Genomic DNA, 25,420 nt, shown 5'->3' on the forward strand with positions numbered 1-25,420 from the left:
GTGGGGCACCTCTCCTAGATTAAATCAGAATTCAGGAACTATAACCATCCCGGACGAGCCCCCAAATTGTTATAAATGGCTCAGGATTCAAATTAGGATTAAATAAAAAAATAGGATTTATTAAAAGAATATAAAGGAATAGAGGTAAGCAAACAGCGCTGGGTGCACCGGGAGTCTCTGCTCCACCAGGACGCACACCAGTTACATCAAGCAGCTGATTTTCATGCGCCTAGACTAATACATATTCATTACTACTTCTAAAAAAAAATAGATTATTATAATTAGCTTCCGGGGTCCAGTTCCTCCTACTGGAGCATGCGCATCAGTCTCCTCTGGGGGTCTCTAGGGGTCTTTCATGCTGAAGGCTTGTAGTCTTCCTCTCACCCTTTGTACTTACTCGGCACTATTCCAAGTTTATGGAACACTCTCTGTACACTCTCCACAGGTCTTGTCTCCCAACCGTCCTTCAGCTTCTTTTCTCTTCCTCTTAATCTCTTGGCCCCCCTGGCCAGATACCAAGGATCTCATAACAGTCACCAGCAGTCACCAGTTATTATCAGTTGTTCTGAAACTCCCAAACAGGTTGACGACTCACGAGCAATTAAAACATTCTTTCCCAGCTATTTACAGTCATCTACATAACATCTATAGCAGTGTTAAATCAATCTCGAAGAAGACAGAAAAAAAACCCGTAACTGTTAGAACTAGAAGTCAGGAATAACAAAAGCAAACAGGTTCACAAATTTAAGGAGTGTTTTCTGAAGACGTGATAAATTGACTAGAATGAGGGGGAGACTGGGACACACTCATCTGTGGTTCAAGAACTAAATTGCCAGTGCAGGGCCCAGAGGCAGACAGGATTCAAACAGAATTATTCTTTATGGACACGAATTTATGGACACGAATTGGAGTTCTTAAAACATTCCTCACATCAAGAACTATGCTTTCTCTTGACTAAATGGTATTTACATGTAGTACAGTGGAAGATCAAGGAAAACCTGTAAAAGGATTTCCCCAGTGAGAAGCAAGATTTCAGAAACAGGATGTGTACAGAAAATCCACAATAACATCGAGGCAAATACAGTAATGAACTACTACAAAACCAAGGATAAAAAAATTAAAGAATATTTCAAGGTTCATTTCTTAAGATTTATGGCACCACCTGTGAGGTTGTCTTTTAATTAAACAAATTAAAAAATCTGGATTTCTGAGTACACTTTTAGTTTATTTCCGATGAAAAATATGATTTAAATTAGAGTATTTTACAGGAAGTTTTTTTTTTTTTTCCCCCAGAGTTCAATTTTGTTCCTAAGAAAAATCAAACAAAACCCTCAGTTTTGTAAATAACTAACTCTAATGTAAGCAACAGTTTAGTGTAAATACCTGCTTTTATAAATGAAACAATCCCATTAAATAATGCACATCAACGGAACTCAGCAGCATTCTACCACTGACATGCTGAAGGTCTTTGTTATAATAAATTAGTAACCAGTAAGCAACAGAAACCTATTCTGTAAAGGTTAACATTCCCCCAAAGTCTTAAATGGCTCAAGACTTTAAACCGTGTGTTGTTTTTTTGTTTGTTTTGTTTGTTTGTTTTGATAGAGATGAAAATTGACAAAACTGAAATTTAAGTCACATACAAAACAATTTTCAGAGGACATTTTTACCAAGTAACTCAGTAAAACCGAAGGTCGGGGGAAGAAAAGAAGGGTTTTCTTCTAAGCATTCTCGTCATCTAAATAAATGAGGAATATATGTTCTTTAGGCTAGTTATTTTTTAGTTCATATTCTGAACTACACAGATATATAGGCAAATTGAGAGATTCATCTTACATATCTGTGACAAACATTTTAAACATAATTGCTAACAATGAAAGTCCAGCATTATTTGTATTGGAGCAAATGAACGTCAAAACAGAGATGCGCTTTTAAAAAAAGAGAAAGGTCCCCAAGTTCAGTGATCTAATGGCAATTAACAGAAAAACGGTAGTAAAGGATTACTTTATTTCAGAGACTTTCTGTAATATAAAACAAATCCTTTCCAAAATCGAAATGTCTAGCTCGCGATTCTGAAGCAATGCAGCCAAAGTATGGAAAAAGCGTTCATTACTGCAGTCTTCCAGGAAAATCTTTAAGTAAACTGTAAAAGAAAATAGTTAAAAAGTTTAATCACAGCACTTGGCTCATGGAAAACTAAATCATTGATTTATAGCTTTTGAGGGTTTTATATGCGCCTCATGCTGTGCAACCATGAGAACAATGTACTAACTGGGTATATTCTAGGCATGTGATGCAAAAATCAGGTAAAACCGCGAACAAAACTCACCCAAGTTCCTAAGAATTCTGATATTACCAGCACTTGTGGTATTAAAACAAGGCCTATTCCCTTGAGAACAAAGGAAAACAGGACACTGAGCAATTTTAAACTCAGATAAAAAAATCTCATCTTCAACATGTTTATTCAATGCTCCTTTTCTTATGATGACATGAGGAGAACACTAAGCTATGCTAAAAAAACTGACAAGGAAATATTTTAAGCTGCTGCAAAATGACGTACGGAAATAGTACATGTAGACACTGATGACTAGACAGCTTTTCATTATCAAAACTGTCACCGTACCGTTTCAAGACAGGCAGAATCGTAATTGAGAGGTCAGAGTTGGATAAGAACACCTGAATATCAAAACAATTCCTGTAAAATGCTGGATAATTTTTAAACATGGCCATATAGTATAATCTTTTCTATTTATCCTGCTCCCCAAAACTTAGTCAATTCAGAATAAAGTAAAATCTGTTCCCTTGTGTTATTTCACTCTTGATTCTAATAGTACAGACTGATTTAGAGCAACACCATAAAGAACATAAGTACCGATTTAATAGGTCACAGAACTGAACACATTTGTTAGGAATCCAACAAAACAAGTCACTATTCACTGCACTCTGCCCTTAGCGTATAAACACACTTGGTATGCCCCAGGATATAGTTACTTCGAATATGCCATTAAATTAATAGTTATTGTAATATTATTCTACTTTTACTGTAGAAGAAGGAGGTCCTACAATTTATTCCTATAAATATCCTTAAATATCTAAAAATGCCTTAAATTCCTTTTTGTAGGTGTAAACAAATACCATATTCTGCTTACTTGGGCATTTCTTTGCTGGCTTGTTCTTACTGGTCTCAATAATACTGTATTATTTTATTATTAAAAATACCGGTCTTAAGGTATCTTAAAAAAACTTTATTAATATATATACACACACATATACATACAGATACACTGTAAAATGTTTTAACTGTGAGGTTTATAAAACAATATAAAAAATACGCTGAGGGAATTTTACCATAAAGCAGAAGAGCCAAAGTGGAAATAATACCTCAAGTTTCACAAAGTTCAATCACATGAAAGCAAACTGATAAAGACATGCATTTAAAGAGATTTTTCCTACATTGTTTATCTATTCATTTTATATATTCATTTCAAATAAGCTTTTGCAGAATAGATTTTAAATCATCACAAATGTACAAAATAAGCATATAATTTAAATGCCTGTCTATCTGATGAACTAGAAGAATAAAAACTGTGTATTTTTACATATTTTTCTGCATCATCTCTGCACAGATTTTGTTTTTATTAACTACTGTAGAAAAACTAACTTGGAATCTATCCGGTCAGGATTTGACACAATTTTAAATAATCTGCAAAAGCCTCCCATAGGAGCCATAAAAAATTGCAGCATTTGGTAGTTACATTAACTTAACTTCATTGGTAGACTGTAATGAACAATGAGCAATTTATCACTGTTGACAGAACTCATCTGAAATTTACCCTCAAAGTGATCAGTCACTCACAGCATCAAGTCTCACCAGCTATTGTCATTCAGAAATTTCTGTTTTATAGCTAAAGCTCTGTCACCTCAGAAAATGAAGACTGTCAGGAACACCAGCTTGAAGTTCATGTTTTAACAAATTAACCATTACGGTTTTGCCTCGTTTCTAATTGCATGTGGATCTGCCAGGAGAGCGGACCAACCCAACAGAGTGATGGAGAGTTAGCTCGTGGAAAAGTTACATAAGGACCACAGAAAAAGAACCAGTAACTACACTGAACAGCTTGCTGATGAGCTGCTGTCTCTTACACAGTCACTGGCAAGATTGGAACCATTTGCTGAGTTTAACTGATTCTCGTCGTCAACAGCTGGGCCTGGTAAGAGCCAGTGGTTATAGCACAACGGAGGGCAGGCGAGGTAACAGTCAGTGCAAGGCCCCTCGAGTGTGGATGCCTTCGTGGGTGACCCCGAGTTAAGAGAGCCCAAGGACAGGTCCAGCCCATCACCCAGTACATGTTGACCTCAGGATGGTATCAATTGTTCTTCAGCTTCCTAGATGTGCAAGACCTTCACGCAGCTATGACACAGGATGTACGGGAGGCCACCATCATTCTTAAATGACCATCACAAACATACACACACAAAAAAAAGCAATAAAAAAGGTTAAAAACAGAACAGGATTCCTTATGTCACAGAAGTAAGTTGGACTGAACAGAAGTTTACAAAGATCAGAAAAGACCAGAACAAAAACCTACACCTTGGAAGCCAGGAACTACCTTTATAACAAGACAGATTGACAGGATTCTGGATGTGAAACACCTGAACCAAACAGGGATGTGGTACATGAAAAGCTGCGTGCCAGTAAAGATGAACAGCAATAAGACTATTAATTCTAATTTGTCATTAAGATACTACGTATAGATAGGAAACAGATGGTACCAATACCTGAACGGTTACATTTGACATGCAACAAGGTTACAAGCAACATGGCAAAATGTGAACTTGTCACAATTTATCTCCATTATTCTTCCAAATCTAGGCATCCAGCAGATCGAAATGACTACTACTAGATAACAGAACATGTACTGTTAGTGGAATTTTTCTTCAAAGTAATGTCAGATACCATCAACCCTGCTTAGGTTTTTCTTTCCCAGTTACTATACCGATCAAAATTATGATGATTAGAAATACTTTAGTGTAAAAAAAATAAATAGATAAACTAACCACACGGTCTTAAAAAGGATGAAAACAACATCAGGTAAATCTTTCTGCCACTTATCTCACTACAAAATGCCTTCTAACTCAACGTTGTTCCATCCCAAGTCAAACACGCTTTCTGTTTTTGCCCCTATAGTACATGGTAACAAAATACCCCAAGCCAACAATATACATTTCACAAATAGCAGCAGTCCCTTCTCCTTCCCTTTTCTGTTCCAAAAAACAATGAATACTTTTTATTTTAAGAAAATTAACAAGGATTGTTCCACATGACACTGGAATGGCTCACTACTTGTGTGTTCATCCAGATTGTTATCAACTGATTCTTTGCCTGTGTCACCTGGAAAACCACTGTGAAGGAGACTATTAACCCTTTTATAGGACCACACCACAGTACAACTCATTGAAACATAACCATCCCTTACAGATGTGCCATTTCCAATTACTTTAAAGTGAAAAATGGCTAGGGGTGAGCTGTTCACATTAGGGGGGTAAAAAAAGATAAAAGTTTATTTATTTATTTATTTATTTTATCTCCACCTGCTAACAGGATTTCATGAAATGGCTGCCCTGGCACAGCCTTACTTCAAAAGAAAATTACTCATTGGCAAAACATCAGCAAGGTAAACCAGTGGAATAAACAGAAAAGCTAAACTAAACATCAAAAAAAATCACACCACTAAGAAAGCAACCAGGACAAGATGTAAAGCTTGGATGCTGACAGTGAGAAGAGACGGACAATTCAGAAACATACTTTATATCTCTAATGAATTTAAATGACACAAATGAATGCTAATGCTAGATCAGGTTATTTATAGAGAAGCAGCACGTTATTTTTGATTTGCTATTTATGCTTACCTCACCTACTTTCATCATAACTTTGTATGTATTTTTTTCAATTACTCACTTTTATCGTTGTTCATGGCCATCTCAACTAATGCATTAAGTGCAATAAAAAGGAGACATTTTTTGGATATAGTTAAGTGGCTTAGTATGATAGGCACACATCGGTATTGCAAAAATAAGATCTTTCCTTCATCTGTCTTCAAGTCCACGCAAAGGGAATGAAATGCCTGAGTCAGGTAATCCACTGAAAGATAACAGAAAACAGGGAATAAAAATTATGTAATCACAGTTCCATTAGATGATCACAAATACATGAATATTTATCCTAAGAGTTACTGTTGCAGATATATACTAATTAAAAAAAAAAATTAAATGGCTGAAAATATTAATTGACTTATTTGTTTAAATGCATCTTCTGCCTATTTTTATTCCTTACAAAAATTGTTGTGAGTGGAAAAAAAGACAAGTTACAACTCACAAATTGAGCAAAATATATTTGCCAATATAACACCTTTCTAATCTCTTCCTTAAGAGAGAAAAGAAATCACAAGCTGCATAGTTTGGGACTATATTGGTTTCAACATCTGGGAAGCCTCTAATAAAGGAGTAAAAGGCTCATTCATCTGAATAACTGCAATTACTGCCATGACAGCAACTATTCACATTCCTTTCCATAAAAAGCTGTAGTTTAAGTTATATATGCATCCACGTTATATATGCATCCACGTTATATATGCATCCATTTTGGAGAACACTAAATTATTCAGAGAATTTAGATTAAGTGAATCAATTCAGTTTTCTTAATTTCATGATGTCAAATCTTCCTCAATATCTTGGAATAGCATTGATCATCTGGAGCACAGAAAATTAAGAGTAAGGGAAAAATTTATCACATAGCAAAAGTTTAATTACAGTGCCATCTGCTGGATATTAGCATCTTGAAGGGAACAGGATATATATGTTTAAACTGAATGTGCTGCTTTGTCATCGCTAGATCATTAGACATGTGGTCAGTGATGAAAATTCATACACGGTAAGTTTCAACATAAATTTAACAGGTAATTTTTTTCCATGTTCTATAGGCTCGCAGTAAAAACCGACCATGAGAAGCTAAACTGATTCATTCTGATCAACAGCTTTCATCTGCTTATAGTTAATCTCTGCAATAAGTACTTTTTTTGTATTGTAATTCATTTGCATCATTTTCATCAAACATTTCTAGAAATGTGAGTTTCAATTTCAGGGTAATCATGCTTCACCAAAATATTCTGACTGAAACTATATGATACTGAAATTGAAAATACACTGATTCTTCCCTCCAACAGCTGAAATACTGTATTTGTTTATTAATGGTGACAGGGTGGTCTTCCAGAATGTTTAAATCCTACTTATTCTAAGTACTACCAGTATAAATACTGCACAGGTCAGTATTTTTGTCATCACTTCAAAGAAAACGTTTTTTGTCTTTTCAGGCCCTGTTTGTTTTTAAAGAAACTGCTGCTGAGAAGAGATACTACGGCATCCTGGAAATTGCACAAGCGGAGTAACTCTCATGAACTGAAGCAAAAGTCACTAAGAACTGCGATATCTCCAGACAAGTACGACCTCATTTGCTTTTGCCTGTTAACAAAATACATTACTATACTGCATCAGCATATGGTAGCATTCTTCAATGCTGATAATGTTTATGGGTAGCCACTTGCAGTGACAGACTTGGTAGGAGAAAAGGGGAGATAGCAGAGAGGTAAGAGCTAGATAGAGTATGAGCTTTACATTAAACTTTGACAAAGCAATGAAATTCTAGAACTGTTCTGAATTTGCTACTGATTTCAGTTTACTGAGGAGCAATTAGCTGTACCATTATATGCAGTGCAGATCTTGACAAACAAATCACTGCTACGGTGATTGCTTGAGAGAATTACCAACATCTCTTTTCCCCTTTGTCACAAAATACGTTGATCTCACTGACATAAATAAAGCATATTAAAATGACCACACAAATTATGACATGAATAATAGCAAGGTTCATACTTGCTTCCCTATATTATGCTTCATCAGGTGGTAAAATTCAAATAAAACATCCTTTACTACTAAAGCATTACAGATGCTACAGTATCATTGAACTGCTGCATTTTGTACATTTGTTTTTTTGTCTGGGCACATACCTGAAAATAAGATTTAAAAAAAAAAAAAAAAAGAAAAAGAAAAAGATAATTTAAAAAAGACATAATAAAAACCAGAACTTACTTCGTTTTGCTGTTCTAAGCACAACTAAAGTTGACAGAAACCTCAAAGGCATAGAGGAGCTTTTAAAGAAATGTGCAGCTTTTGGTTTACTCCGTGTAGACTTTTTAGTCCATTTTTGCATGCTTCCCTTTTGTACTGCGCCTTTGAGAATAACTTCTGCAAGTCTCTCCATTGTTGCTGTCATGCTTGCATCCTGTTTCAAACAACGTGCACATTTAGCGTAAACATTAAAATACATGAAAATCCTGTCTGCTAAGTACGTATGTTCCCCTAAGGATTAAATATTAAATAGCAGATGTCGTGACCGTGTATTGCAATATAGTCTGTACATGGGATACTACTTTGCGTTCCACAAGCAGTTGAACAACATTAGCACAGGGCCTAGTCAACACACACTTCACAAAGAAACAAGGTAGTCAGGGCCCCTGATATGCTGACATTATTTAATTTGCCTCTGGTTCCAGAATAAAGTCAGTTCAAACTCAGCTTTAATCAGTGCTGCCTACTACACTACCCTCTTTTGTGAAGATGCCTGAAGCTAGGTCCTACAAAAGCGTTTACAGAACTAAGGTCTAAACATGACCCTTAAGAATACTGTACAGGTAAGATGTATTGGACTTTTCAAAAACCGGTGCAGAAATATTACTTCAGAATCAAACTTAATAACAAGCTCATTTAAAATACCTTCTCATTAGCACTGGAACCACCAGCTTAGTTCTATTCAGTTAGACACTGAGTAGAGAACAAAGAAATCAAAATACCTTTGCTACTTTGCCACACGTTGCCATCAATTTCAACAAATCTCATGCATAAAGCGAACAAAAATATATTTCTTTTCCTAGTTCACACGTTTTGTAAGCACATATGGAAAATACCATTTCTGAGATGCTACACACTACTGCAACAAAGATCACATATGTGTGCAAAAATATGTTTACAGACACGGTGCAAAATATTACAACGAATGTGAGAAAGTTAATTTGGTGAGAATTAGTTTTTCATTTGCTATGTATCTGTGGTAGGCATTTATGCTTTGCAAAGACAGCAAAGTTTCTTTTATATATACTCCCTGAAAATATCTACTTTTCATACTCATTTATAATGCAAAATATCTCTTGGGAATTTACCTGACTACCAGTGTCTATCTGCCTTAGAGACCAGTAGATAAATTGAATCACAGACATATGTAGTTTAGGATCCACAAATGGCATCCACTGGAGCTGTCCAGTGACCATAGGCAAAAGCTGTAAAAATACAGAATGGCAAAGTTACGTGCAGTATACGAACTTACAGTACAAGCTAACCACAAGTAAAAAGCAAACTAAGCAAAACTAAACCAAACTAAAATCAACGTATTCCCGGAGTTTAACAGACTACATGTACAAATACTCACTGGGCAGATCTGGTACAGGTAACAGAATTATATACTGAATTTACATTTTACACAGGTTTACACAAAAAGTGGAAAGACATTGTGTGAGCTCAAGCTCTGAAGTCTAATACCAAGGGCTACAAATTTTAGATAGAATAATAATTAAACAAACAAACAAACAAACAGAAAAAGCAGATTTCCTGAACGCTTCACTGATTTCCAAGCCTCGGTATCCCAAAAAAGCGTTACAAGTATAGCACGGTATCATCTTTTATAAGACATAACTTGAACTTTTAATACCTAGTATCAGCACTAAAATACTTTAAATTAGACGTGTGTATCTCCTTAGGAAAAAGGAATTACATACAGTATTACAGATAAAACACGAGATAAATTATCAGCTGAGAAAAGTGACTTAAAATAGAAAGACAGGTGGAATCTCAAGGTCAGACTGCACACTACACATTTCCTTAAAAATGATCTGTATAAATATCTGTATGAAAAATTATCTATTACATCTCACTGTTGGAATTAATACTGAAGGATTAACTGCTGTTTTCTTTTAATTCATGTATTCAAAGCGTGTGTAAAACAGGCAGACCTGTTACACTCAGAAATAATACAAAGAATCTTAACATTTCAACCTAAACAAATTCAAATGCCTTTACCTTCATACAATTTTCTAGAGTGTAGTTTTCTTTAGCACACTGAGCTTTCTCACTGCCCTCTCTCTCTTCTTGTATTTCTATTTTGCTAAGGTGTTGGTCTGAGATCCAGTCCATAAGAATAGTTAAGGGGTCGTAAACTTTTGAAATCCGTAGTAACTGTAACACATCCACAACATCAGTTATTTCAGTTTTCAAGTCTATGATTTTCTAAACCACAATACCAATAGACTAAAATATACGAGTACATTAGTAATACGCACATGCTTTATTTTGTGCTTAAACAAATGTTTATGAAAGCCTTGGGAAGAGATTTTCACATACAAAATCACTCTATTTTATAATTCTAACTAAATGGATCATAGGAGAAAGAAAATATTTAATGATCTGTGCATGATCCTCATTTTAATACATTTAATACACTCCTTTGCTTTATTTCATACAATCTACTTAGGCTAAATTTTAACTGTGTAACTAGCATTGTTGGAAGAATAAAGATTTCGTGAAATTGTCATTCTGTCCCTCTGCTACAACTGTACAGAAAAGCTCTGTGAAAGGTATCCAGACGTTCCTGAAGACAAACTACACGAACATCTCTCTAAAACCTTCACAAGTTTTCTTGTATCTACCTTCAGACAACTGTTCTTCTCTTCACTCAGAATTCTAACTACTGATACTGCTCATATATCACTTGCGACTGTGAGAAAAGAATATGGGGCAAACTATAACCACCATTTAAATATAAGTAGCATACTCTATGGATACAACAAGCATCCTGATCATCATGTAAGTCCTCTATGAATACTTCAGTTTGCACAAAAGAGAAAGAGAAAGAAAGATTTTACTGAGACTAGGAAGCAGATGATTTTAATCATACTCAAGAGCATCAGAACTGCAATTCACCGAAGGAGCAACGGTCAAAAGAGTTTAGGCAGCAATTTGCTTGTCAGCACTTAGGTCAGATTTAAGTCAAGTGAGAAGAAAACTTTAACGTTGTATTCTTGTGAACCACTGTCTCAGCGTGCCTTTAAGAACAGAGAAAATACTCCTTTAATTAACACTTTCAAAAATAACTAACTCTAAAGTCTTTAATACTGCAAAAGCTCTGAGAGACTAAATTTCATGTACTAGAAAACGAAGCAGAAAGTATTTACAACCATTCACACAATTCTTGTCTTAAAGAAACAAAATCAGCAATTTTGCAAACAACTTGTTCAAACATTTAAAATTGTTGACTGTAACTTGCAAAGCTACTTATAAACTTGACTGTACTGCTTGACTACTTGACTGTAACTCGTAAAGCTAGTAACAGGAAATAATTAATCTTGCCTGGGTTTTTAGCAATTCGTTATTTTCCCTCAGAGAGTTAAGCGATGACCTCAGTTCGTTATTTTCATCAGTCATTTTTCTCAAGGTTTCTCTCAGTTGGCTCATTTTTGTCTCATGCTGCTTATTTTCATCAGTCATTTTTCTCAAGGTTTCTCTCAGTTGGCTCATTTTTGTCTCATGCTGCTAGAGAAATATCAAATTTTAAAACGTGATTAACAAGAGAGTCTTTTTAGAAATAATTCTCAACTAAGTTCCATTTCAGTGTTAAAAAACAGGACAAACTTTCAAAGATCAAATTTGTAATTCTTCATGGTCCAATCTGCACATACCACCAGTAGTGAAGAAAGCAACATCCACACCACATATTAAGAAGAAATATAAAGAAAATGGGAGCCATGGTGTACAGCCTATGGATCTTTTTTTTTTTTTCCAGAAAATACCTAGATCTTCTCATTGATCCTCTTGTACATTCCTCAGTTAAGTCAGGTGTGGGAAAGAATTGTGAATGAAAACAAATGTCAAAGCTTTTGTTTACACTTAGCTCTTTTTTTTTTTTTAGCATCCATTTTAACCACAAATATGCCCAATTCTCCCTTTTTTGAATCTTTCAAATATTCTAACTATTCACTGCTGATAGTTAAGACGCTTTAGTTCACCTGTACTTAAACACCTGTCCTGCAATGTCCAGCAATGTATCCAATACGTGCTACATTTCATTGAATTGGAAAAAAATAATTGTGAAACTCAAGATAGTAATCTTTTAATATTTGTTATTATTATTAGTCCACAATATAATTTAATACCAGTACATACCATTGAAATATAAGCAAAAACGGACAAAAGAAACTGCAACAAAGGAAAATTGAAGCGACAATTACTTGTAACAGTCAAAAACCTGCGTGCCTTGAAAAAGAACCAAAGGAACGTGTCTTTTTTCCCCTTCACTGGAAATTTGTAATATAATTAAATATTTTCCAGCAGATTCTGAAAAAAAAAGCCAACACTGAGGCTTTGAAGCTGAGCATAAAACAAATGTTTTCAGAAAATAACACTGTTACTGAGCATGATCTGTGAGAAAACAATATGGGGCAAACTATAACCGCCATTTAAATATAAGTAGCATACTCTATGGATACAACAAGCATCCTGATCATCATGTAAGTCCTCTATGAATACTTCAGTTTGCACAAAAGAGAAAGAGAAAGAAGGATTTTACTGAGACTAGGAAGCAGATGATTTTAATCATACTCAAGAGCATCAGAACTGCAATTCACTGAAGGAGCAATGGTCAAAAGAGTTTAGGCAGCAATTTGCTTGTCAGCATTTAGGTCAGATTTAAGTCAAGTGAGAAGAAAACTTTAACTTTGTATTCTTGTGAACCACTGTCTCAGCGTGCCTTTAAGAACAGAGAAAATACTCCTTTAATTAACACTTTCAAAAATAACTAACTCTAAAGTCTTTAATACTGCAAAAGCTCTGAGAGACTAAATTTCATGTACTAGAAAACGAAGCAGAAAGTATTTACAACCATTCACACAATTCTTGTCTTAAGGAAACAAAATCAGCAATTTTGCAAACAACTTGTTCAAACATTTAAAATTGTTGACTGTAACTTGCAAAGCTACTTATAAACTTGACTGTACTGCTTGACTACTTGACTGTAACTCGTAAAGCTAGTAACAGGAAATAATTAATCTTGCCTGGGTTTTTAGCAATTCGATATTTTCCCTCAGAGAGTTAAGCGATGACCTCAGTTCGTTAGTTTCATCAGTCATTTTTCTCAAGGTTTCTCTCAGTTGGCTCATTTTTGTCTTATGCTGCTAGAGAAATATCAAATTTTAAAACGTGATTAACAAGAGAGTCTTTTTAGAAATAATTCTCAACTAAGTTCCATTTCAGTGTTAAAAAATAGGACAAACTTTCAAAGATCAAATTTGTAATTCTTTATGGTCCAATCTGCACATACCACCAGTAGTGAAGAAAGCAACATCCACACCACATATTAAGAAGAAATATAAAGAAAATGGGAGCCATGGTGTACAGCCTATCGATCTTTTTTTTTTTTCCAGAAAATACCTAGATCTTCTCATTGATCCTCTTGTACATTCCTCAGTTAAGTCAGGTGTGGGAAAGAATTGTGAATGAAAACAAATGTCAAAGCTTTTGTTTACACTTAGCTCTTTTTTTTTTTTTAGCATCCATTTTAACCACAAATATGCCCAATTCTCCCTTTTTTGAATCTTTCAAATATTCTAACTATTCACTGCTGATAGTTAAGACGCTTTAGTTCACCTGTACTTAAACACCTGTCCTGCAATGTCCAGCAATGTATCCAATACGTGCTACATTTCATTGAATTGGAAAAAAATAATTGTGAAACTCAAGATAGTAATCTTTTAATATTTGTTGTTATTATTAGTCCATAATATAATTTAATACCAGTACATACCATTAAAATATAAGCAAAAACAGACAAAAGAAACTGCAACAAAGGAAAATTGAAGCGACAATTACTTGTAACAGTCAAAAACCTGCGTGCCTTGAAAAAGAACCAAAGGAATGTGTCTTTTTTCCCCTTCACTGGAAATTTGTAATATAATTAAATATTTTCCAGCAGATTCTGAAAAAAAAAACAACACTGAGGCTTTGAAGCTGAGCATAAAACAAATGTTTTCAGAAAATAACACTGTTACTGAGCATGACCTGTGAGAAAACAATATGGGGCAAACTATAACCGCCATTTAAATATAAGTAGCATACTCTATGGATACAACAAGCATCCTGATCATCATGTAAGTCCTCTATGAATACTTCAGTTTGCACAAAAGAGAAAGAGAAAGAAGGATTTTACTGAGACTAGGAAGCAGATGATTTTAATCATACTCAAGAGCATCAGAACTGCAATTCACTGAAGGAGCAACGGTCAAAAGAGTTTAGGCAGCAATTTGCTTGTCAGCATTTAGGTCAGATTTAAGTCAAGTGAGAAGAAAACTTTAACTTTGTATTCTTGTGAACCACTGTCTCAGCGTGCCTTTAAGAACAGAGAAAATACTCCTTTAATTAACACTTTCAAAAATAACTAACTCTAAAGTCTTTAATACTGCAAAAGCTCTGAGAGACTAAATTTCATGTACTAGAAAACGAAGCAGAAAGTATTTACAACCATTCACACAATTCTTGTCTTAAGGAAACAAAATCAGCAATTTTGCAAACAACTTGTTCAAACATTTAAAATTGTTGACTGTAACTTGCAAAGCTACTTATAAACTTGACTGTACTGCTTGACTACTTGACTGTAACTCGTAAAGCTAGTAACAGGAAATAATTAATCTTGCCTGGGTTTTTAGCAATTCGATATTTTCCCTCAGAGAGTTAAGCGATGACCTCAGTTCGTTATTTTCATCAGTCATTTTTCTCAAGGTTTCTCTCAGTTGGCTCATTTTTGTCTCATGCTGCTTATTTTCATCAGTCATTTTTCTCAAGGTTTCTCTCAGTTGGCTCATTTTTGTCTCATGCTGCTAGAGAAATATCAAATTTTAAAACGTGATTAACAAGAGAGTCTTTTTAGAAATAATTCTCAACTAAGTTCCATTTCAGTGTTAAAAAATAGGACAAACTTTCAAAGATCAAATTTGTAATTCTTCATGGTCCAATCTGCACATACCACCAGTAGTGAAGAAAGCAACATCCACACCACATATTAAGAAGAAATATAAAGAAAATGGGAGCCATGGTGTACAGCCTATCGATCTTTTTTTTTTTTCCAGAAAATACCTAGATCTTCTCATTGATCCTCTTGTACATTCCTCAGTTAAGTCAGTTGTGGGAAAGAATTGTGAATGAAAACAAATGTCAAAGCTTTTGTTTACACTTAGCTCTTTTTTTTTTTTTTAGCATCCATTTTAACCACAAATATGCCCAATTCTCCCTTTTTTGAATCTTTCAAATATTCTAACTATTCACTGCTGATAGTTAAGACGCTTTAGTTCACCTGTACTTAAACACCTGTCCTGCAATGTCCAGGAATGTATCCAATACGTGCTACATTTCATTGAATTGGAAAAAAATAATTGTGAAACTCAAGATAGTAATCTTTTAATATTTGTTGTTATTATTAGTCCATAATATAATTTAATACCAGTACATACCATTAAAATATAAGCAAAAACAGACAAAAGAAACTGCAACAAAGGAAAATTGAAGCGACAATTACTTGTAACAGTCAAAAACCTGCGTGCCTTGAAAAAGAACCAAAGGAATGTGTCTTTTTTCCCCTTCACTGGAAATTTGTAATATAATTAAATATTTTCCAGCAGATTCTGAAAAAAAAACCAACACTGAGGCTTTGAAGCTGAGCATAAAACAAATGTTTTCAGAAAATAACACTGTTACTGAGCATGACCTGTGAGAAAACAATATGGGGCAAACTATAACCGCCATTTAAATATAAGTAGCATACTCTATGGATACAACAAGCATCCTGATCATCATGTAAGTCCTCTATGAATACTTCAGTTTGCACAAAAGAGAAAGAGAAAGAAGGATTTTACTGAGACTAGGAAGCAGATGATTTTAATCATACTCAAGAGCATCAGAACTGCAATTCACTGAAGGAGCAACGGTCAAAAGAGTTTAGGCAGCAATTTGCTTGTCAGCATTTAGGTCAGATTTAAGTCAAGTGAGAAGAAAACTTTAACTTTGTATTCTTGTGAACCACTGTCTCAGCGTGCCTTTAAGAACAGAGAAAATACTCCTTTAATTAACACTTTCAAAAATAACTAACTCTAAAGTCTTTAATACTGCAAAAGCTCTGAGAGACTAAATTTCATGTACTAGAAAACGAAGCAGAAAGTATTTACAACCATTCACACAATTCTTGTCTTAAAGAAACAAAATCAGCAATTTTGCAAACAATTTGTTCAAACATTTAAAATTGTTGACTGTAACTTTGATTAAGGAGGTATTGGGGAGGTATTGGGGAGGCAAGGACAATCCCCAGACATGGACAGTATATCTCAAAACAAGACACTGGAACTCATGATAAGGAAGCGGCAGATGGACAGAGAAACAAATGTAAGGACTATAAATCTCAAAATTGGACATTGGAATTCATTATAAAGATACAACAAACGGAAGAATTGGCAACAACCAGCTCTCGCAATTAAGAAACGTGCCAATTCAGCAGATTCCTGACCAAAGGTGAAAAGTACACTGTGAGGAAGACTCGGGGTCTTCCTCCCAAAGACCCCTGCCCACAATTCTTGGGAGGCTCTACGCAGGCGCAAGGTGCCAAAAGGCTAATTAGCATGAGAAGCGAGGGAAGGCGGGGATAGGTAATGCATATGTATAGGCGCTTGTAGAATATTGATAGATTGATTGTATAAATTCAAGACTGCTTTCCGCTTTGGGTATGCACGATAGGTGGAGAGATCCCCCGTGCATCCAGCGCTGCAATAAAGAATATACCACTTAAAGGAATTTCAGCTTCGATCTTTGAATCAATCTGGCACCCCAGATGGGACTACCTCTCTGCCGGTCCGCAGGACCCGCTGGGGACAGGACTCCCTAGGGTACCCCCGGGATTTCCTGGAGGGACTCCTCGACTCACCGGATCACTGCGGAGGCAGACAAGGACCCCATCATTGTAAGTGAGTATATTCTTTATTCTGGTTTGGTTTTCTGGTAGACCGGTCATCTGGGACTGTCCAGTAAGTCGGAAGGTGACTTCTGCAGGACAGTATTTGGTATATACTTTGTGGTTAGTACCACAAGTATATCTGGGGACCTGAGGTCCATCTGTATCTGGAACTGTCTGTAAGTCAGAAGGTGATCTTCTGCGAGGCAGTGTTTGGTATATACTTTGTGGTAAGCACCATAAGTATATTTGGGGACCTTAAGGAAAGAGCTCGCTTTAAGGTCCATCTGGAATTGTGTTGTTTATTTCGGTTTTCTGACTCATGGAGTACGGTATTTAACTCTGGTTATTGTTACTGTGATTTTGGCTATTTTTCTGGTGGTAATAGTAGGTTCGTGGCATTGTTATAAGAAAGATATCGTTATGGTGTTACACAGTTCGGTTTTCTGACTTATCGCATGTGGAATTTGACTCTGACTATTGTTATTGTGATTTTAGCAATATTGCTGGTAATAGTAGCTTTGTGACATCGCTACTGAAAGATATTGCATGCCTGTAATTTTGTGAGTGATACGTTTTTGTGATACACTTTTGTAAGTAACACGTGTATTCTGAAAGTGTAAACTGGAAAATGGGGGGGCGAGTAAGCAGTGAAATTCCTAAGAAAAGTGCGTTAGGATGTGTTTTGAGTCACTGGAAGGATATTGGAGGATCTGCCGGTGGAAGTGTGAACAGGAAAACATTGATAAAATATTGTAATCAATGGTGGCCGCTTTATAAGCTGGAATGTGGAGAAAAGTGGCCCCTAAATGGAACTTTAAACTCTAATGTTTTGCTACAGTTAATGTTGGTTTTGAGAAGGAGAATAGGATGAAATGTTGTATACTGATGTTGTTTCAGCATCTTGGTGGGAAAAGGTACGGAATTAAGTTGGCCCCTGACTGAGCCTTTGATGTTGGCATTAGAGAAGTACAGGCTGGAGAAAGATAAAGGAAGTGTTAAAAGGGTTGTTGAAAGTGTTAAAGGTGTTTGAAGTTGAATGAGCAGGGAAAGAGGATGTAGGAATGTTAATAGTTCTGTCTCTGCTCTAGGCAGAGATCTTAAAATCATGGGTGTTAGCCCTTTGGGGCAAATGGATCATGATGGGTCCGAGAGAGAGTTGTTATGGAAACAGAAAAACAGTTAACTCTTAAAACAACCTGAGTTCATGTGCGAGCTCAGATTACCGATGGGACCGCTCAGGGAACTGTGGACAACTGCATTCCCCTGACCGACCCCACTGAGACCCTAATCATCCCTAAAATTATGAACGGCTAAGTAAATACTAAAATCTGGATGAATTGGGAATTGAGAATATGCTTCCAACAAGGTCTAAAAGAAACCCCATCCGAATTTCTTGAAAGGGTGAGGGCAGCAATGCAGAAGTTTACCACTATAGACCCTTCCTCTGAGGGGGGGTAGACTTCAATTAGTATCTCTATTTTTGGGTCAATCGGCGGAAGATATTAGACGAAAACTTCAGAAAATGAAAGAACCAGACGTAAGGGATTTGGAAAGATTAGTAGAAGAAGCCTGGAGAGTGTTTAGAAATCGTGAGGGGAATGAAAGGCAAAAGTTAGGTGAGACGATTGCAGCAGCCACTGTGGCAGCCCTGCGAAAGCAGGAAGAATCTTTTCGAGGCAGGAGAAGGGGGGGGGAAGGTAATTCGACTCCCCTTGCGGGCTGAACAGTGTGCCTACTGTAAAGAGATAGGACACTGGAAAAGGGAATGCCCGAAGCGGCAAGAGGAAAATAAGCTATTAATGGCTACAAAACAATGAAGGAGACCGGGGGACTCTACCCTAGCAGATCCACTGGTTAAAATTAAGCTAGGGAAATTGGGTCGGGAAGTAGAATTTTTAGTAGATACAGGAGCTACATATTCAGTGTTAAATCAGAAGTTGATGCCAGAAGATAAAGATTTTGTGACAGTGGTGGGGGCAATGGGTAGACACGAAAAAGCTTTCTTTTTAAAGCCATTAGAATATGAATTGGGGAAGCAAATGGGAATACATAGGTTTTTGTATTTGCCGGGATCTCCTAGATCTTTATTGGGACGGGATTTATTAGAGCAATTAGAAGCTGAAATTGTTTTTGAAAAGGGAAGGGTAGAGTTAAGAGTAAAAGAAGACCGACTTATAAGTGCACTAAGTTTGGTATTGATCCAAACTGATTCTTTTAATGAAACCCTTCCGGAAATCCAGGATCAGGTTTATCCAGGGGTGTGGGAATCTGATGTCCCTGGGAAAGCAAAGAATGCTGCACCAATAATGGTAAAATTAAAACCAGGAGAGAAGCCAGTAAAGGTTAAGCAGTACCCCCTTAGAATAGAAGATAGAAGAGGAATAAAAGATACAATAGATAAGTTTTTGAAATATGGGTTACTGGTCGAGTGTGAATCAGAATATAATACTCCCATCTTACCAATTAAGAAACCGGATGGGAAGAGTTATAGGTTAGTACAGGACTTGAGAGCAATAAACAGGATCACTGAAGACATACACCCTGTGGTAGCAAACCCTTATACGCTATTGACCAAGTTAAGGGACAAGTTGGTCTGGTTTACCGTACTGGATTTAAAGGATGCCTTCTTTTGTTTAACCTTGGCCCCAGAAAGCCGAAACCTCTTTGCCTTTGAATGGGAAAATCCTGACTCAGGACGAAAAGTCCAGTTGACATGGACAGTGCTTCCTCAGGGGTTTAAAAATAGCCCTACGATTTTTGGTAATCAACTTGCAAAGGAACTTGAATCCTGGGAAGCCCCCAATTCTGCAGGGGTCCTGCTGCAATATGTTGATGATCTCTTGATTGCTACCGAAGACAGGGGAAGCTGCATACAGTGGACGGTGAGCCTCCTTAATTTCCTAGGAATGAATGGATACCGGGTTTCACAACAGAAGGCACAATTGGTTCAAACCCACGTGACATACCTAGGATTTGAGATCTCAGGAGGACAACGTGAATTGGGGACGGAACGCAAGGAAGCAATCTGTCGTACCCCAGAACCACAGACTGTTAAAGAATTACGAACTTTCCTAGGAATGACAGGTTGGTGCAGATTATGGATCAACAATTATGGATTAATTGTAAGGCCTTTGTATGATTTAATTAAAGATAACTGCATAAGACTAATATGGACAGGAGAAGCCCGAGCAGCCTTTAAGAAGTTTAAGATGGAGTTGATGCGAGCCCCAGCTCTTGGTTTACCAGATTTGTCTAAACCCTTTTGGTTATACTCCTATGAAAGACAGGGTATGGCCTTAGGGGTACTAGCACAAAAGTTGGGACCTTACAAAAGGGCAGTGGCTTATTTCTCTAAACAATTGGATGAAGTAAGTAAAGGATGGCCAGGCTGCCTGCGAGCAGTGGCAGCCGTAATTATGAATATACAAGAAGCCCGGAAATTTACAATGGGGCAGAAGATAACAGTGTTTGTCTCACACACTGTGTCAGCAGTTTTAGAACAAAAGGGGGCTCATTGGTTATCTCCTCAGAGATTTTTGAAATATCAAGCAATATTGGTAGAACAGGACGATGTGGAAATTGTGATAACTAATATTGTGAATCCAGCCTCTTTTCTTAGTGATGCTCCGGCGGAACCTGTGATTCACGATTGTTTAGAAACTATGGAGACTGTGTATTCCAGCCAACCAGACCTTAAGGAGGAGCCCATGGAAGATGCAGAAGAAACTTGGTTCACGGATGGGAGCAGTTTTGTTACACAAGGACAACGTAAAGCTGGATATGCTATAACAACTACTCAGCAGGTAATTGAGTCTAAGCCTTTACCCCCTGGAACATCAGCTCAAAAGGCGGAGATAGTTGCTCTCACGAGAGCATTGGAACTGGCAGCTGGAAAAAGAAGGGTAAATATTTGGACAGATTCTAAATATGCATTCGGCATGGTACATGCTCATGGAGCGATTTGGAAAGAACGTGGATTACTGACTGCTCAGGGAAAACAGATAAAACATGCTGAAGAAATTTTAAAATTGTTAGAGGCTGTAAAACAACCAGAAAAAGTGGCTATTATGCATTGCCGAGGGCATCAAAGAGGATCCACTGACTTCGAGATTGGGAACAGATTGGCTGATAAAGAGGCAAGAAGGGAGCCGGAAAGAGGTCAAGTGGAAGTGCTTGCTTTAATACCAGACAGTAAAATTCAGACATTAGAGAAAGGACAGGCTCCTAAATATTCAAAAGAAGATTTAAAGTTGATCGAGGATCTAAAAGGGAAGCTGAATGTTGATGGGTGGGCTCATTTGAAGGACAACAGGGTTGTTATGCCCTCTAATTTGGTGTGGCCTATGGTTTTGGGGGAACACAACAAAACCCACTGGGGAGCCGATGCCCTGTATAAACTATTAAATCGAGTATTGGTAGCAAGAAATCTGTATACCACAATAAGGCAGGTAACCCAACAATGTGACACCTGTATGCGTCATAATCCCAATACAGGAAATAGGGTGACATTTGGTGTCATTGATAAAGGGAATTATTCGGGGCAACTGTGGCAAATTGATTTTTCAGAACTCCCTAGAAAAGGGGCGTATTGTTATTTACTGGTTCTGACTGACATGATTTCAGGAAGGCCTGAAGCCTTTCCCTGTCAAACAAACAAAGCAAGAAGAAGTGGTTAAAGTCTTGTTAAATGAAATAATACCATGCTTTGGGATTCTAGTAGCAATGTCTTCTGATAGAGTTTCACATTTTTGTGTGCAAGTGGTACAACAGATAAATAAGATTCTAAAGATATTCTAAAGACAACTGCATACTCTTTATAGACCGCAGGCAAGTGGACAGGTAGAAAAAATGAAACATTTAATTAAACAACAAATAGCTAAAATCGGACAAGAATCTAATTTGTCATGACCTCAATCCCTCCCTTTAGCATTACTTAGAATTTGAGTTAAACCTAGAATATAAGGGAATTTGAGTCCCTTTGAAATTTTATATGGAAGGCCATATCATTTTATATTTAGTGGAGAGGATCTAATGCAGCTAGGATTAGAATATTTATATGCATATATAACTGAACTTCAGAAATAATTAAATAAAGTACATAAATTTGTTCTCAGGACCTGGGCTAGATGGTTGGATCAACCAATCCACCCTTTTAAGCTCAGGGATTATATATATAAAGACTTTTTCAGGACAACCCCTAGAGGAAAAACGGAAGGAAAGTGGACGGGACCATACCAGGTATTACTGACAACACGCACCGCCATTAAGATTAAGGAGCAAGCAGCTTGGATCCACGATTCAAGGGTGAAGAAGGCCCTGGCAAGGATATGGACCACCACTCCAATTGGACCAACAAAATTATGGTTTTCCAGATCCTAATGATTGCAGGGGTGTGGTTCTCAGATTCGGGGTGGGCAGTTTGGGATGAGAACTTACACCTGTCCCTGATACAAACAATTTCTCAAGTAATTAATAAGACGAACTGTTGGGTATGCACCCATCTGCCACAGCATGGGAATAAGGGTGTATCGTTAATCAGGATTCCCTTGCCTGCAAACTTACCTTGGACTAATTTGTGGGAAAACACATCTTGGGGTCAAAAATATGAAGAAGTTTTGGAACTAGAAGTTAGTAGCTTCGTGCCATTGGAATCTTACTATGTATGTGTACAAAGGTGTAACCCGCCTAAGGGTATGGGAAAACAGGATTGTATAAATACGGGTACTACTTATGTGGGAAATCAGACATCTTGTAATCAAACAATTGATATTAGTACAACTAGCAGTTGGGCAAATTCAACCAGCTGGCCAGTTCCAGAAGGAAAAGGGTGGTATTGGCTATGCAATGATACAGCTCGTAAGGTCTTGCCCGAGAACTGGAAGGGAACTTGCACTCTTGGAGCAGTAGTCCCCAGTATGACAGTACATGATGTAGTGCCTCGAGGTTACTTGAGAAATCATATCTGGAGAATTAGACGAAAAATTAACAATCCATTGATAGAGAGACACACCGCTTTTCATAGTTTTGTTCGATGGTTTATCCCATGGTTAGGAGTGAATGAATTGGAAAAGGCAATAGTTAATATTTCTGCAATTATAGAGAAGTTAGAAAACAAAACTCTGGATGCTATAAAGGCTCAACAAGAAGAGATATCTAGTTTATCACAGGTAGTATTACAAAATCGGATGGCCCTAGACTTGTTACTGGCCGCTCAAGGGGGAGTCTGTACAGTAATAAATACAAGTTGTTGTATGTATGTAGATCAGAGTGGAAGGATCTCTACCGACCTGGAAGAAATATGGAAGCAGACAAGGGTCCTACATGAGATCAGTAAAGATGATCTTTCATGGAGTTTTAGTGAAATATGGAATAAGTTAACCTCCTGGTTGCCCAACTTCCAATGGTTGGAACAAGTGTTCATTGCTCTTATCACATTAGTAGTGTTAGGAATATTTGTGTGCATGTTGTTTAGATGCCTGCTTTATTGTGTTACTGTAAATAATGAAAGTATCTGATGCAAAAGAATTTGCATGGGAAAAGAAAAGGGGGGATTGATTAAGGAGGTATTGGGGAGGCATTGGGGAGGCAAGGACAATCCCCAGACATGGACAGTATATCTCAAAACAAGACACTGGAACTCATGATAAGGAAGCGGCAGACGGACAGAGAAACAAATGTAAGGACTATAAATCTCAAAATTGGACATTGGAATTCATTATAAAGATACAACAAACGGAAGAATTGGCAACAACCAGCTCTCGCAATTAAGAAACGTGCCAATTCAGCAGATTCCTGACCAAAGGTGAAAAGTACACTGTGAGGAAGACTCGGGGTCTTCCTCCCAAAGAGCCCTGCCCACGTCCCAAAGACCCCTGCCCACAATTCTTGGGAGGCTCTACGCAGGCGCAAGGTGCCAAAAGGCTAATTAGCATGAGAAGCGAGGGAAGGCGGGGATAGGTAATGCATATGTATAGGCGCTTGTAGAATATTGATAGATTGATTGTATAAATTCAAGACTGCTTTCCGCTTTGGGTATGCACGATAGGTGGAGAGATCCCCCGTGCATCCAGCGCTGCAATAAAGAATATACCACTTAAAGGAATTTCAGCTTCGATCTTTGAATCAACTTGCAAAGCTACTTATAAACTTGACTGTACTGCTTGACTACTTGACTGTAACTCGTAAAGCTAGTAACAGGAAATAATTAATCTTGCCTGGGTTTTTAGCAATTCGTTATTTTCCCTCAGAGAGTTAAGCGATGACCTCAGTTCGTTATTTTCATCAGTCATTTTTCTCAAGGTTTCTCTCAGTTGGCTCATTTTTGTCTCATGCTGCTTATTTTCATCAGTCATTTTTCTCAAGGTTTCTCTCAGTTGGCTCATTTTTGTCTCATGCTGCTAGAGAAATATCAAATTTTAAAACGTGATTAACAAGAGAGGCTTTTTAGAAATAATTCTCAACTAAGTTCCATTTCAGTGTTAAAAAACAGGACAAACTTTCAAAGATCAAATTTGTAATTCTTCATGGTCCAATCTGCACATACCACCAGTAGTGAAGAAAGCAACATCCACACCACATATTAAGAAGAAATATAAAGAAAATGGGAGCCATGGTGTACAGCCTATGGATCTTTTTTTTTTTTTTCCAGAAAATACCTAGATCTTCTCATTGATCCTCTTGTACATTCCTCAGTTAAGTCAGGTGTGGGAAAGAATTGTGAATGAAAACAAATGTCAAAGCTTTTGTTTACACTTAGCTCTTTTTTCTTTTAGCATCCATTTTAACCACAAATATGCCCAATTCTCCCTTTTTTGAATCTTTCAAATATTCTAACTATTCACTGCTGATAGTTAAGACGCTTTAGTTCACCTGTACTTAAACACCTGTCCTGCAATGTCCAGCAATGTATCCAATACGTGCTATATTTCATCGAATTGGAAAAAAATTGTGAAACTCAAGATAGTAATCTTTTAATATTTGTTGTTATTATTAGTCCACAATATAATTTAATACCAGTACATACCATTAAAATATAAGCAAAAACAGACAAAAGAAACTGCAACAAAGGAAAATTGAAGCGACAATTACTTGTAACAGTCAAAAACCTGCGTGCCTTGAAAAAGAAACCAAGGAATGTGTCTTTTTTCCCCTTCACTGGAAATTTGAAATATAATTAAATATTTTCCAGCAGATTCTGAAAAAAAAAACAACACTGAGGCTTTGAAGCTGAGTATAAAAAAAATGTTTTCAGAAAATAACACTGTTACTGAG

General features: G+C 36.8%; 1 protein-coding gene across 3 annotated transcripts; it reads right to left on the minus strand.

Annotated features, from left to right (window-relative positions):
• Positions 1-276: 276 nt before the first annotated feature.
• On the minus strand, positions 277-24,611 carry LOC113841755 (coiled-coil domain-containing protein 138). 3 transcript variants are annotated; one of them, XM_072027971.1, is made up of 8 exons: positions 24,364-24,611; positions 13,212-13,328; positions 11,512-11,694; positions 10,186-10,341; positions 9,273-9,389; positions 8,146-8,338; positions 5,960-6,142; positions 277-2,143 (listed from the first exon to the last, which is right to left on the minus strand). In XM_072027971.1, the coding sequence occupies exons 1-8, from the start codon at positions 24,529-24,531 to the stop codon at positions 2,001-2,003; spliced, it is 1,260 nt and encodes a 419-aa protein (XP_071884072.1). In that variant the 5' UTR covers positions 24,532-24,611; the 3' UTR covers positions 277-2,000. The 3 variants fall into 3 exon arrangements, with proteins under 3 accessions (XP_071884072.1, XP_071884073.1, XP_071884074.1); XM_072027972.1 differs by having other exon boundaries at positions 279-2,143; positions 11,512-11,691; positions 24,364-24,604; XM_072027973.1 differs by lacking the exon at positions 277-2,143 and adding an exon at positions 3,225-4,446 and having other exon boundaries at positions 24,364-24,600.
• Positions 24,612-25,420: the final 809 nt, after the last annotated feature.

Source organism: Anas platyrhynchos, chromosome 26 (genome assembly GCF_047663525.1).
Source record: "Anas platyrhynchos isolate ZD024472 breed Pekin duck chromosome 26, IASCAAS_PekinDuck_T2T, whole genome shotgun sequence".
Lineage (NCBI taxonomy): Eukaryota > Metazoa > Chordata > Aves > Anseriformes > Anatidae > Anas > Anas platyrhynchos.